This window comes from Lingula anatina, chromosome 10 (genome assembly GCF_051362555.1).
Source record: "Lingula anatina isolate TDL-2025a chromosome 10, LinAna3.0, whole genome shotgun sequence".
Lineage (NCBI taxonomy): Eukaryota > Metazoa > Brachiopoda > Lingulata > Lingulida > Lingulidae > Lingula > Lingula anatina.
This window is the reverse complement of record NC_141776.1, coordinates 15406835-15422998: the sequence shown is the minus strand read 5'-3', so window position 1 is coordinate 15422998 and position 16164 is coordinate 15406835. Positions and strand designations below refer to the sequence as shown.

Below are 16164 nucleotides of genomic sequence, written 5' to 3'. Positions count from 1 at the left end.
CAGCTTGTCAAGCATAAGACTGGTGGCTGTGTCCCTTCTTTTGTGTATGTGGGGGTCTATACGAAAGCGCTTGCTCCAGCTGGTGGTACAATATTCGGAGGCGGTATCGCCTCTCTGATCCTCTAGTTTATTTAATGTAAATGTTCAGTTTATTGTTAAAGTAAAACATATATGAAATAAGATTTATTTTTGTTATGTAAATGTATGGTTTATATAAGTACTTCTCTTATTTATTTTATTTTTTTGCACCTTATTTTGTTTTCATTTTATATATATACACACACACACACACACACACACACACACATATATATATATATATTCATTAGCCAGTCAGGTTGTTTAAAATCTCCATTATCATCACTCAGTGCAACTTGAACCACAGAACAGGAATGCTCCTGTGATCACAGTTTTAATATACACATATTGATTTGTCACATTGACCCATTGTTTAGGTGACTTTAAATAACCAAACACATGTGTTGAATTTGCAAAGAATATAATACAGTCGGGGAAATAATATATTTACATATCTCTTTAAGGTGAATTGTACCAAGTTGCTGCATTGTAAGTCCAGTCCTGATGGCACATTAATGGTGTTTGTGTTACTGTTCCCAGCTTTCAAGACTAAAGGTGAGGCAGTGGAATAAGTTTGCCTTCCATTTTTAATTTTAAACAAAAGCATCGTTTCTGACAACAGCTGATACTTATGGCTTGGCTATTACTGTTTAATTTAATTTAATTTAATTTAATTTAATTTAAATTGCCACAGTGTTGACCGTTCTATTTTGTTTTCATTATGCTCATATTAACTGGCACTATACCTTTCTTGATATTTTCAAATTTTGATTACTTAGTAAAAAAAGTTGTAAGATGTCTCGCTTTTGAATCTGTTTTTGTAACAGACAAAGAATTTTTAGGGAGTTCAGTAAGGGTACAAATGAGAACACATGTCCATCCTTTCTCCCATATTCATGAGTGGTTGTATCAGTAAGTAAAGTCCTGTATTTCAGCCCCACATTTGACTGTGATAAGCCTGGATTTGATGACCATGACTGTCCAAGATGTTCGACTGAACGTTCCTCTGACAGATGACCAGTACAGGAAGTGCCAAACTGGAGATGCAGTACACTGTTTTGTAAGCCAGTTATTTATTAATTAACTTATTGTTAAGGTGTTATTATATTATATTAGATATTATATATTATATATAAAGTTTTAGACAATCTTGTAATTGTAGTCTAATACAAAGAGAGCTAAAATGTGCCAGATGCTTTATACTATACTATAGTTATCTTATTATGAATTTTGTTGTATGATGGGAGCACTTTTTCATTTATTTGTTAATCTTAATAATTAACCAGTTTTTTTCTACAAGATATGTAATTGGTTGACAAGTGTATCATGTTTAATATTATAAACACATTTGTGATTAACTAATTAGGCATATGAAATTATACTATCTATACTTAATTAATTATAATTTAGAATGTCTTTTTGTATTCACAGATAACAGACAGACACAATGTGACTCAATCTCCGTATCTGTGCCTCGTTCTGAGTGGTTCTCTCACAGTGTACTCAATGACCTCGGGGACACCTGTTTTACTTACAGAAGGTGCTGATTCAAACCTGTCAGGTTAGTTTTTACCCACAAAAATGAATGGTCAATTATTTTTTTCATCAATATCTAAAACATCTCACTTATTATTTTATTTTAATTTTTTCAAGATTTATCATTTAAATTGACTTATGAAAAATGCTTTGGATCATGAACCCCACTAACTTTTCAATATCTTTCAGAAAAGTTTTACATATTATTGTGAAAGCGTTGTTTAAAAAAGCAATCAATTCCTTTTTATCTCTAATCTTATGAATAACTACTCTCATATCCAAACCCATCTGCCATTATTTTAGTAATCTCTTTATACAATTTGAGTGTGGATAAAAACATTACAGAAACTGGGGTTCAATTTTTTTCTCATTTGATGATATACAATTTTGATTGTTTGGTTTTGAAGTTCAACATGTGGTTCACTCTTTATGTGATGCTTATTATATAACACATTGCTCTTACTTCAGACTTCACCGGATTCAGCCTCCAGTCTAGATTACTGCAGAATGTCAGCAGCAATGCCCAGTTGTTGGTGTCGATGTGGAAGGATTATGCCAGCATCGTCTTTTACTCCAAGGTGAGGCCCTGTGTTGTTTATAATCATGTGAGAAAAAAATGGGGAAACTGTAAGTGATTTAAATTTGTTGTAAGTTTTATCCCAATTTTCCCATACCAATGGTAAATCCATTCCCTCATTCAAAGTTAGGCCCTGTTTTTTATTCTAAAAAAACTGGCTTACGTAAAATTCTTTCAAAATATTATTACATAGTGTAACCATCTATGGAGGTCACATGATGTGATGGCAAGCACAAATTTCAGAATAATTGCATTAACTGCGATTTTGGTGGTAAAATAGAATTTATATTTTATAATATATATTTCTATGAGTTGTTTACAATGTATTGACTGTGAAATATGGATATCTTACGCACGTTAGTTGTCCCTCTAATCAATCTAAAGATGCCCTTAAAGGGACATGTAGTCACATAACTGTCCCAAACTTTTGAAACAACATCCTTTAATAATACTAGGGGGATTAACTTATTATTTTGCTTTGTCCGAATTTTATGAGTGATTACCTTATTTCCTCCCCAGACCCTGGGCACCCTGACCAGACTGTTCCTAAACAGTAACAGTGATGAGGAGAGAGACAGAGAAGTTCTAGAAGCCTGGAAAAACTGGTACGGTAAAAGCTTACAAATTTCAAACACCATCCTTTTTTATGTACAGACACAGATGTGCATTTTTGCAACACTGATAACACAATAAATGAAGAGCTGTTTTACCCTTTGGCTTGAAACTTACAGAACTGATAAATATTCATAATACGCAGGTCAAGTTCGAAAATCAGCACGATCGGGTCACTTATAGGGAATTTATGCTGTTTTTTTTCACTTTTTTCAGTATATATGCAACACTGATAACACAATATAAGAAAAACAGATTGGCCAATTGTCATTATACTCACAGGAGGGGCCAATCTTACTAAAACGCAGGTTGAGTTTGAAAATCAGCATAATCAGTCCATTATTTTAAAAGGTAATGCTGTTTTTTCACATTTCCTCACATTCAATTCTTAGGCATGTTAACAGTCTCATTATTGAACTAATAAGATACGTAAATGTGTTTGTTTGGCATTTCCTGCATCTTTACAACATTGTTAGTTGATTTTGTAAAAATGATGGTAAACTTGTTATCATGTATTGTGTAATAAAGTGTCAAAAATGGAAATAAACTCATATCATTGCAGTTTGTCAGATGCATTCATCCACTATGTTCAGAATCTCAGAATGGAGGAAGTTGGGCATTTAAAACTGTTCTATTGATACTTTTCCCATCTCATCAATTTTCTTCATTGGTCATATAAAAATGGCAGTAAACTGTTTATTTTGTTTTATGTTTAAAAAGTGTTAAAAATGGAAATAAACCCATTTCAGAACAGTGCTGTATTGTTTACATTTTGGCATTTTCAATATGTGACTTTGAAGTTCCATGGGCCTGAAGGCTTTTGCTAGTCACATTTTCTGAATAACCATGATACTAATATTTTATAATTAAAAATTGATGGTCATTATGCTGTAAAACATTATGTAATATTGCATGAAAATTTGAAGAAACCCCTATTTTGGGCACTGCTCCCATGATGACCATTTAAGGAAAATCATGTCACTTACTGTTCTCAAACTTACAGGAAAGAAACATGGGACTAAAATACAGCTTCAGTAGGCAATGCAGTCTGTTTGGTAAATTTTTCTGGCAATTAAACAGTTTTTTGTGAAAATTTAATTTTTCACTTATTGGCATTTTCAAGGTGTGACTTTGAAGTTCCATGATCCTGAAGACCTTAAAATTTTTCTGGCAATTAAACAGTTTTTTGTGAAAATTTAATTTTTCACATATTGGCATTTCCAAGGTGCGACTTAGAACCTCCACAGGCTTGAAGACCCTTGCTAGTCACATTTTGTGAAAATCCATGACACTTATATTTTATTATTAAAAATCGATGGTCATTATGCTGTTAAGCATTATGTAATGTTGCATCAAAATAGAAGAAAACACAATTTTTGGTGCTGCTGCCTTGATGACCATTATGGAAAAACCGTGTTACTTATGACTGTCAAACTTTCAAAAAAGAAACACAGGACTAAAATGCAGCCTGAGTTAGAAAAGCAGTCTAATTGGCTTCTTTTTCTGGAAGTTATACATTTTAGTGTTATATTCATTATCTTTTTTGGCATATTCATTGTGGGACTCAGAGCTCCCATGGACATGAAGCCAAATGGTAATCATATTTTCTACATGTCCATCCTATTTATAGTCAATAAACAAAAATTGGTGATAATTATTCTCTAATTTATTATGTAATGTTACATCAAAATTGACAATCTTTTTGCACTGCTACTGCAAACATTATGAAAAGAAAACTGTGCTACTTATTATAATTTTAAACTTACAAGTACGATTTTTAGGATTGGCCTTCAGCTCATGAGAAAACCAGCTCTATTGGATTATCATGTTTATTGTATTTATGCATTTTTTGTGAAATTTTCATTTTTCTCATTCTGGCACTTTCTAAGTATAAACTTGAACTCTGATGGGCCTGAAGCCTTATGCTTTTACTTTCGTCTGTGTTACCTGTTGTGCATAAGTTGATGTTGACTGTGCAGTTAAACATAATGTATTATTGCATCAGGATTGGTAGTCTCCTATTTTGGGCATTATGGTTTTGTGCTTTTCTTAAGGTGTGACTTATGGGCCTGAAGACCTTTGAGTGGGTCAGTCTTTAAATTACCCTTGGGTATCACTAGATTAATTTCAGAGTTATAAAGTCATTTGCTTTAATAGGCCATTAAATGAGATTACGTAAAGCACACTTGTTGATATTTCCCTGTAAACTCCCAAAGGTAAAGCTCTTTGCTAGATTAATAATAAGAAAGCAGTGATAATTATGCAGGTAAATTTTGTTTAATATTGCAAATAAGTTTTATATATATATATATATATATATATATATCAAACTGGAAGATTAAAAGTTTGAATAGCAGCTTCATTGGAATTATATTTACCTCAAGCTCTGCCAAGGAGGTTATATTTTCACCCCTGTTTGTGTGTCATCCACATAACACAAAAAGTTATGGACCGATTTTGCAGAAATTTTCAGGAACTGTCGGAAGTGGGCCAAAGAGGACAATGATTAATTTTTGGTGGTGGTCCGGATCAATAATCAATCAATTATCAATAATAATCAACAATTGCTGCCTTGGCAGAGGTCTGCACTCTCAAAGTGCTTTTCTAGTTTTGTTGTTTTCCTTTATAATTTTTTCTCAAACACTTGCATTTGTGACTTTTAGCCCCAGGCAGGCTCTCATCTGCCTGGGGCTCTGCACATTTTCTGTATTTCTACATAAGCAGTTGTATTGTTTTTTATGTCTTTAAACATTATGTAATATTTTTTTATGCACTGTCATCATTTTTCAAATATTGAGACTTTCATAATGTGAATTTGAACTCTCATGGTCCTGAAACTGTAATCTTATTGAAGGGGTGGATTGAGACCATCTTCTGGGTCTTCCGGAAGACAGTCAGGTTATTAAGTTTATATTGACTGGTATCTATTTTTTTCTGTTGGAAGACCATCAAAATGGAGGATGGATCAACATAGATACTTTGTAATACTGTCAGAAAATATCTCTGGGTCCGCTCCTGTTATTGACCATGTTACCTGTTGTGCAAGATTAAAATTCAGTGTTGACTGACAGTGCTATTATAAGCATTATTTATTATTGCATCAAAATTGACAAAATGACCTTTTTTGCATCTTTATTTTCTGTTTTTTTGTCTGTACATTTGACAGCTTTGCTGCCTTGTTAATACATAGGAGTCGAGCAGTTTGTTTTACTCCAAAAACATAATTTTGCAGTAAATTATTAATTTATTCTCTGATTTTATTAAGTAATCACCACAAACATTTCAGGAAAAGGCTGAAGCCGTCCAGGGAAGAGGAGCCAACGGTTGGACGAGTTACACCAATGTCAAGGTCAGAATCTCCACCCTTGTCTGCTGACAATCATGAACCCTTCAGACAACCAACACAAGCATCTGGGACTGTACAGGCAGTGCAGGAAACCCCAACTTAAGAGCTTTGGTACTATTTCACTTAGAGAGTATGCTGATATATTTAAGAATATATTTGTGCACTCAAAATGAGGCAGATTTTAAGCAACACAATTTTTTGTTAAATTCTGTATTTTAATTAGTGCACAATAAGCCATTCAGTGTAACTGTTAGTAGGTTATATTCATTAAGTAAGCATAGCTAGCTGATGGTCTGCAAGGATGACATCATGATACTATTCATGTGTAGCAATATTAGACCCCATTCCCATACCTAGATCGATCTAGCAAGATTGACTCATCTCCGAGGGGTTTCTTGCTAAATTCCTCTCTGCTTAAGTGGCTCTGATATTTGGCACACCTACTGAAGCTGTTAGGGGGTAACTATCGTTTAGCAGTTTTAACACCACCCCTTAATTCATTTGGATTTAGTTTCGTAGGATTATGGTCTACAGTAGTAGTAAACTCTAGTTTTGTTTTTTCTGCATTTAACAAAAACAAGGCAATTTCCTCATAACATCGGAGTTTCTTTTATACCCATTAATCTTATAAATAAATCCATCTTACATTGAAATTGCAAAAGTTTCCTAACCATTTGATTCTAAGATCTTGGTACAAAGGATACACGAGAAGAAAGTGCATTTGTTTCTATTTCACCTGGGCAAACCCCTTTATCTCTACCTTTTTCTTGTCTACCCGTCTCAATCATAAGGGGGTGATTTGAACATCTAAAATGTGCTAGTGCAGTTCTGAAAATAGTTTCATCCAAAGTCATCACATAAGTTTCACATATGAAGTTCTCCTTAAAAAGCTTATGTGCATCTAATTTATTACTATTTGATAACTCTTCACACCATATTTGTACATCAATATTAAGACATCTTTGTTCAAATTCCTTCAAAAAACAAATTTCTTCACCAATGCCTTGCTTATACCATACTATCCCAAGACCATAGGAGTAGAACATTTTCTTAACCTCAAGTGCCCAACAGTCATTGTTTTCTGCTAAGTTGTACAGAAAATCATAACGTATTTTAACATATTTTGTGTGAATTGTTTTGAGTGACTTAATCCAATATTTAATTACCTTTGTTAACATAAGTTATCTTAGTGTGTGCCTCCCCAGCATTTGATATTTGATGTCAGCGCAGTTTGTTCTGGTTGTTGAATAGGTGTTGTCAGGTTGTCCGCACCAGAATCCACATTTTTTCAATGTTTTCCATGAAGTTGTTTGAGGGTATGGCTGCAGCTTTTGCGCTTGTCTCAACTCTTGCCTCAGTGGTGTTATTATTTATTTGTAGGGTATGGTGTTTCTTTTGACGGTGTTTACTGTCCTATGTCCTTCAAAAAAAAAAAAAATGACTGAGAAACCATCGGAACCGGGTAACTTATTGTTCTTCATATTTTTAGCGCTATTGATGCTTCTTGATCTATAATTGCTCCCTCTGTTTAGCTGTGTTGTCATCCAATATATTGATTTTGCCTTTATCAGTATATGTTATTTAGTTCAAATATTTTCAGGAGAGTTAATTTGTTTAGAGTATAATTGATTGTAAAAATGTCATATTTCTTTTAGAAATTCAGCTTGATCCGTAACAATGTTTCCTTTCTCCTTTACAATTTTCTTCATAGTTTTATTGACATAATTTCATTTTCAAGGGATAAAAAATATTTTAAAGGTTTTTCTCCTTCCTCTAACCATTTTGCTTTAGTTCTAATGAAAACACTCCTGATATGTATTTGTCTCATGTCTTCTAGTTTCAGTGTTGCGAGTTGATTTTTGAGTTCAGGCGTGGGATTTTCAGTATATTGGGAATATATCTCTGTCATTTTTTTAGCCAAGATTTTCATTACATTTTTCTCCTTCTTTGCTGAGCTGTAAGCAATTGTAAATCCTCTAACTTGCAGTAGCATCTTTTCAAAGAAAGTCTGCTCACCACTAAAAAATCAAGCTCTTTATCACTTATTTTACATAATTCCTATTTTGAATGGACTTGAGACATATTGATATTTAAGATCATTTATTACTTTCTTTACTCTGGTAATATATTCTGGATCCTTCAAAAGGTTATAATTCATTTTCCAGAAGCACCTCCCTTTTTTCTCTGAAAGTATAAGATTCAGGTGTATCATTGGATGATCAGTTCTATACACGGCATTCTAATGGATTAACAGACATAACGTGTTCAATTATTCGTTGCATATACTAAAACCTTGACTGGGTTCCAGTATAAAAAACAGATTTTGAAAAATATAATTGTGGTTAATGTTCTTCCCTGAATTACTAATTCTTTGTTTATTGGTAAGGTATGGTGTTTCTTTTTGCGTTGTTTGCTTGCAAAACAGTTGTTGCAAAAAAAAAAAAAAACACTTTCTTTTGCTTTTACGTTTGCACATTTCAGACACACCACATCAGCTGTTTTTTTTTACATTCGTCTAAGTGGCAAATAAAAGAAGGATAACAATCCATGCGTACACCTGAAGCACTGGCTGCAGTGATGTCATTAGCTTGGCGGTTGCGGGTGGCTTTGAGAAGCATTCGTTTTCCTTATCTTTAGACAATAATATAAAGTATACATAGAGACAAAAAAAAAGACATATCTAACTAATATGTATTTAAAAAAAATAATAATAATGGATACGTTGAGGACTAATACGCACAATTTCTTTATACCTGAAACTATTCTAAGAGTAACTGGTGATACTAATAATAATGATAATAATATCAATACCAAAATTGCTCTATCTCCGTCTGAAGACAGGCTGCCTCATAAGGTGACAGGAACGAGTAGTGGATGTGATCTCGTAGAGTTACCACACCTGTGCCGTAGTAATCATTTTGTTGGCAAAGGCAATAATCAACCTCTGCTGCTAGGGCACCTCTGCTAGTCTTCAGGGCCAACCTTGTAGCACAGTTTGTAATGTTGCTGTGGCCACAGGAGATCGCTTTCTCCATCTGATCTATCCACTCAAGGGTTTTAGAATGGACTGTTCAATCGCAGGGATGAAACAGATCTGATAAGTCTTGCAGAGAATGTCTCTCCCTCTCTTCCGCCCATCAGAGTCCTTGTCTGTCAGCCTCCACCTGTCTCTGCTCCGTCAGTTGGCAGATGTTCTTGATCAACGCGTGGAACTGTTCCTAAGACATCTTTTTTTTTTTTCTGGTATTTCTTTTTCACGTTCACTAAGCCCAGGTCCTGGCGAGCTAAGCCACTGTAAAAATAGTTAGATGGATGATCAAGATAGGACTTGGTAACAGGCATTGTTTACCTCAGTTTAATAAAAGTATGCAAGACGGGGTGTCAGCGTAATAAAATAAATTGAATTTCACAATAAACATGGAGCTCATATGGAATAATCAACAGTACCCTTAAGTCATTCAAATCACAGCTTCACGAGAATTTAGACCCCTCGGGTAAGAGATTTGAATAAGTATAACCTTTTAACAGAAGCCAAAAAAGTCATCTTACAGGTAGACAATGCAGCTGAGTTTGACAGCTCCGCCGGTGGCACGATTGTCGTCATCGGACCACGTAGCTCCCCCTCCTCAGCGTGCGTCATTAATTGCGCTTCCTCGCTGCTTGGTGCACCGTGGTCGTCTTCCTCAATCATCATCATCATCATCATTTAGAGCCTATAGTGTTCCACTGTTGGACAAAGGCCTCAGCATGCTTTTTCCATTGTTTCCTATCCTGAGCCTCAGATTTCCAGTTTGGCCAAGGTTTCTTCTTCCAAGACTTCCAGTAGTCATCTAATTCATCCCTCCATCGTTTGACCGGCCTTCCTCTTTTTCTTTGTCCATACATTGGGGTCCATTCTGTAAGCCTGATTGTCCACCTATTGTCCTTCATTCTTTTGACATGTCCTGCCCACCTCCATTTCATTTCTTTAACTGTGAGCAGTACGTCCTTAACTTTGGTCTGTTCTAACCATGCATTCGTTTTCCGCTCTCTTGGATTGATGTTCAACATAATTCTTTCCATCTTTCTCTGAGCTACTTGTAGCTTGTGTTCCATGGAGGCATTCAGTGCCCAGGTCTCTGAGCCATAGGTGATTGCTGGCAGCACACAAGCATTAAACACTTTCTTTTTCAGGCAGGTAGGAAGGTTGCTCTTGAAGATGTCATTGTGCTTCCCATATGCTGCCCATCCTGCTTTTATCCTTCGTTGGATTTCTTTCTCCAGTGTTCGATCACAAAGGCTGAACCGTTGCCCAAGGTATATATACTCTTCCACTGCTTCTATCTCTTTGGTGTTGAATTTCACTGTGCAAGGGGTGGTTAGTGGTCCAAACATCACCTTTGTCTTGCTGGTGTTCATCTTTAGCCCACTTTTTGCGCTTTCATCTGCTAACGCCTGTAGCATTTCTTCTAGGTCTTTTGCATCATCTGCTACTATTATGTCGTCTGCAAACCTAAGGTGATTGAGCCTGGTACCATCTATGTTTAAGCCCTTGTCCTGCCAGTCTAGATCCCTGAATATACGTTCCAATGCTGCTGTGAACAGTTTAGGAGAGATTGCATCTCCTTGGCGTACACCTTTCTTGATCCTGATCTTATTGGTGGTCTTGTGTAGTTTGACTGTTACAGAGCTATCGATGTATATGTCTCTGAGGACGTCTACGTATCCATATTCGATCCCTAGATCTTGCAGGGATGCCAGGGTTTCTACTGAGTCGAAGGCTTTTTCATAATCAACTAATGCTACACATAGTGGAATGTTATACTCAAAACATTTCTCTTTGAGCTGGTTGACAGTGTGCATATGATCAGTGGTGGTGTACTGGCCTCTGAAACCTGCTTGTTCCTTTGGCTGCGCTTCATCTAGTTGTCTTGTTAGCCTTTCGGTCAATATTTTGGTGTAAATCTTGTACAAATTAGAAAGTAGGCAGATGGGTCTGTAATTCTTGATGTCTTTCCTATTGCACTTTTTGAACATTATGATCATGTTGGCGTTCTTCTATGCTACAGGAATTTCCTTCAGATGTAAGCACTTTGTGAAGAGCCTAGCTAATTCCTGAGATAGGATATCTCCTCCTGCTTTTACCATTTCTGCTTTGATGTCATTTCCTGCTGCCTTTCCGTTCTTCATTTTCTGGACTGCTGACTCTACTTCCCAAGCTGTTATGTCTGGTAGATCGCATGCCTTTGAGATTTCTATTCCCTTGTTGCTGTCAGACAACTCTCCATAGAATTATTCTACTCGTTCTAATATCTGGTCTTGTGTGGTGAGCTCATTTTCATCTTTGTCTAGAAGAGTCAGCATTCTATCCTGCCCTAGTTGAAAGGATCTCTTTGCTCTTTTCATGCTCTTTCCATTTTCGATGGTCTCTGCTATCTTCTTCATGTTCTGCTTCCTGATGTCTTCCCTTGCCTTCTTCTTGATGGTCTTATCCAGTTCTGCATATTCGATGTTGTTTCTGATGTCCCTGTTGTTGTTTACCTCTGTTTTCTTCATCATCCGTCTTTTCTTCATGAGAATCCTCGTTTCTGTTGAGAGCTTTGAGTCCTTCATTTTACTGGCCGGTGCGACTTCTGATGCACATTCTAGGAAGGTGGTCTTTATTCTATCGTTCCTTTCATCTACTCCATCTTGCCCATCAGGTGAGAGAGGTCAACCCTGTGGTGACCAGCCCTGTCACCTATTTGCACTTGCTTGTTACATGTGTTGCACAGCAGTAGAATGCAACGTGTTACGCATTCAGTGCCCCATATCTACCTCCAGTCCTGGTCATATCCGTGCCCACATCTCTGTATGCGATGATTCCTGACCGTCTGGTGGTGGTCTCTTGGTGGTCAGTCTGACCCATCTGGTTGGTGTTCTCTGGAAAAGATATATTCACAAAGTGAAGTATCTAACTCCGTATGATATATGGTACTCCTGTTAGTTCTGTATTTTAGGGCTTTTATATTTTTTTGTTAATTTAATTTAATTAAATTCAATCTTACACATACACATACAAACACACAATGTTACGGCTGTACCCTGAATATTACCGTGAAAAAGGGCCGCCTTCAACATGATCAGAGCTAGTATTTATTGGAAGTTAAGTGGGTAAACACTGGACAAGGGCAATTGTGAAATTCACTTCCCAACCGTCCACGGATTGATCAGTTACTTTCTTCAGCACCACTATGCTGTACTGAAGCGTGTTTATCCCGTGTGTCGTTTGAATCATAGGGCTTTTCCCCTTTGCAATTTCTCTCTCTCTCTCTGACACACACACACACACACACACACACACACACACACACACACGCCCTCATTCTTCCGAGCGCTCCCAGTTATGATCAACACACACTTGATTTCTTTATATTTTGAAAGTAGCCATCTCATACTTTAGGTTGGACATTCTAAATAAATTCAAACGCGTAAGATTACTTTGTCAAGAAAAAATAACATGGAAACTGCAGTAGGCCTACTACATATGACTTTCCATGGAACACGCTGACTGACTGTCTGCCTATTACACCGCTGTCAAATCCCGGCTGATAGTATTTGTTACCTCGACGCGCTTAAAACTGGTAAGGAAGGCTGCTTTGATCGTGTTTTTAACAGCTTTCTGTGGTTAAGTAAGGTAAGATCGGACGTTGAGTTCCCCCTCGCTCTATTGACTCATTATTAAGTATTGTAAGCTATGTCTGCTAGTATAGTTCATAAGTAGCGAACTTTTATCTCATATAATTTATTAATTACCGCAGACATAAAACCCAACAGTGAAAGTTGGGTAGTAGAAGGCTACTGCAAACGACTCCCCTTGGTTCACGCTGTCTGACTGACTGCCATGTTAATACACCGCTGTCACAAACATCTGCTGATAGTATGTAACCTCGCCGCGCTTAATACTAGTACTAGGTATGTGTGTATCAGTTATCAGCCTCGAGTGCTTTCATAGCCTTCTGTGATTTGGTCGGACATAAAACTTAAAGGTAAAATTTAGGTAATTAGTACCACCAGCGTGTACGCTGGCGGTACTCCTGGTTTTAGTCCCGACCCGTCTCGTCCGGCTCCGCCGGCTCGTCCAGCTCCGTAAGCTCCGCCGGCTCCGCGTACTGGCGCCGGATACAAGTCACCGTTACCGCTTCTCCTCCTAGACCGCAAGGACCCCTGTCCCCATCTCTTGGATTTAGGTCACATATAACCTCAACTTGAACCCCCAGGTTTTTTTGTCTCAGTCGGTACATTGACCTGGGCGTGACGCTCCTTGAAATGCACCCTTGTCAAAATTTTTGAAAATTCAATGCCAATTATCTACCCTACGGAAGGAATTATGGGAAAATTTTCTACAGACGGCTTTCCAAAAGTCATATGTGTAGATTTCAAATATGCCCTTGGATTTGACCTTTGACCTTTATTTCAAGGTCAAACGGGCCAAAATTTTCAAAAAAAAAAAATTTTTTTACGAAAAAAAATATTATTTGCACTGTTATTCAGACACTACACAGACTTAACCAATAATTATATTGGAAAGTGTTACCCTTTGGGTCATCTTTCATCTCTGTGAATTTGGGGTCAATCGGTGCATTTTCACAGGAGTAGCGGCCATAAAATACCGAAAATGAAAACTGTCCCTAATTCGGGAACCGTTAATGCTAGCGACCCGTTCTTTTTTGCATTTTGTAGAGCATGTAAAGCCCAACACTGAGATTGGTCTCCGTTTTTTTGTATTTCATACGGTTTTCGTGTTATGCTGTATTAAAAAGTACTTTGTGGTGGCACATTTTTGTAACTCAGAATTGTAACATTTAGTCCCTTATATCTCCAAAACTAGTACTTTGTGGTGGCACATTTTTGTAACTCAGAATTGTAACATTTAGTCCCTTATATCTCCAAAACTGGCAGAGATAGGTCAATAGTTATTATTTAAGTTGAATAGGAAGTCATTTACTTGCAATCTAGATGTGAGCTTGAAATTGACCTTTGACCTACTTTTCACCATGAACTGAACTTTGCAAATTTTTGTTCCCTTTTATCTCCAAAACTGGCAGAGATAGGTCAATAGTTACTATTGAACTTGAATAGGAGGTCACATACTGGCAATTTAACAGTGACCTTAAAATTGACCTTTGACCTACTTTTCACCATGAATTGAACTTTGCCAATTTTTGTTCCCTTTAATCTCCAAAACTGGCAGAGATAGGTCCATAGTCACTATTAAACTTGAATAGGAAGTCACATACTGGCAATTAATCAGTGACCTTAAAATTGATCTTTGACCTACTTTTCACCATGAATTGAACTTTGCCAATTTTTGTTCCCTTTAATCTCCAAAACTGGCAGAGATAGGTCCATAGTTACTATTGAACTTAAATAGGAAGTCATGAACTGGCAATTTACTGTGACCTTTAAATTGACCTTTGACCTTCCTTTTACTATGAACTGAACTTAGCAAATTTTCGTTCACCTTTATCTTCAAAACTGACAGATAGGTCCATAGTTACTATTGAACTTGAATAGGAAGTAATACAGATGAGTTAAATTGGATGAGTTTTTAGGGAACTCATTTAATCTGTCACTAACGGTATTCATGGCGAATGTTCTATGATATAGTCGATTAAAACAGTACTTCATAAGATTGTTTCCAGTTAAATGTGTATCTGTACGTTTGTGACAACTGCTGAATTTTAACACTTTTGCACCTCCCCCCTCTCTCACACTCAAGCATACCCGTTCACAATCAAACACACACACGCAGTCGTGCACACACACGTACACACACACCTAAGTTAACAAACACATGTAGAAGCAGATAAATACAAACATGATACTGAACTACACATGCACAAGCACGCGCATGCACATTTCAATCACACGCAGGAACGAACGCTAATATTAACGATCGACTAACACACGACAATAGCTTGGTAATATTTCAAGAAATGTGATCGTTGTTTAAAATAGGACATTTTCTTAGTAAATACATGTATAATAACGTTATATTTCTTTGTCAATAAAAATAATTAACATGGAATTAATAGTAATACATACGTCTTTCCATTGAACACACTGTCTGACTGTCTGCCATGTTATTGCTATCCCGGCTGAGTGAATGTTACCTCCACGTGCTTAAAACAGATACTGTACGGTTACCTGCCTCGTGCACGCGCTTTTATAGCTTTCTATGGTTTGGCCCGATCGGGCGCTGGGCCGCTTTACCATGTCATGAGGGAAAACCTCTCAAATCTTTACTATATGACCCGATCGTGCTTATCATTGTACATGAAAGTGGGAATGCCCTATTTGCTGTAACTACTGTTGAACAGGCCTGTGACGATATGGTTTGCAATTATCAAACATACAGATTATCGGTTGATGGTTGGACTTCATGTAGAAAAGCGTTCACACAATTTGTGACTGTTCCTGTCTCAAAACGTACGGCTGTTATATCTCAAATATTGTAAACCTGTAGCTTTGTGAAATCGATTTCAATCTTGAGTGCACCTTTTACGCTCTCTCTCTCTCTCTCTCTCTCTCTCTCACACACACACACACACACACACACGCACACACACGCGGACAATGAAAATAATTGACTCCAGTCATGAGTGAGTGTCCGATACAGCCTCATATGTAACATATTTTACCATTTTATTTCCCTCCAGTCCTGGTTATATCTATGCAGTCACACACCAAACTAGGAAAGTCCCCTGTACGGCACAAGAGGTAGACAATGCAGCTGAGTTTGACAGCTCCGCCGGTTGCACGATTGTCGTCATCGGACCACGTGACCACGTAGCTCCCCCCTCTTCTTCCGTTTCTCTGTCCGTGTCGTCAACAGCGTGCTTTGTTAATTGCGCTTCCTCGCTGCTTGATGCACCGTGGTCGTCTTCGTCAAAAGGAAGTATAATATCATCGTCACCTTGGTCAGAGTCAAATGTCCCTTGTTGCAGTGGGATGGTTCTGTGTGTAGATGATTTAACCAAGCTGTGTATTAAAT

The 16164-nt window shown here is 37.0% G+C and overlaps 1 protein-coding gene across 2 annotated transcripts in view; it reads left to right on the top strand.

The window, feature by feature from the left end:
- Positions 1–11826, top strand: part of LOC106155322 (uncharacterized) — a 31882-nt gene extending 20056 nt beyond the window's left edge. For both annotated transcript variants that reach the window (XM_086997637.1, XM_086997638.1), the window contains exons 23-28: positions 543–633; positions 1014–1138; positions 1510–1639; positions 2083–2192; positions 2711–2796; positions 6090–11826. In XM_086997637.1, coding sequence (XP_086853763.1) covers positions 543–633; positions 1014–1138; positions 1510–1639; positions 2083–2192; positions 2711–2796; positions 6090–6252 — 705 coding nt within the window. In that variant the 3' untranslated portion in view covers positions 6253–11826. The remainder of the gene's footprint in view (positions 1–542; positions 634–1013; positions 1139–1509; positions 1640–2082; positions 2193–2710; positions 2797–6089) is intronic.
- Positions 11827–16164: the final 4338 nt, after the last annotated feature.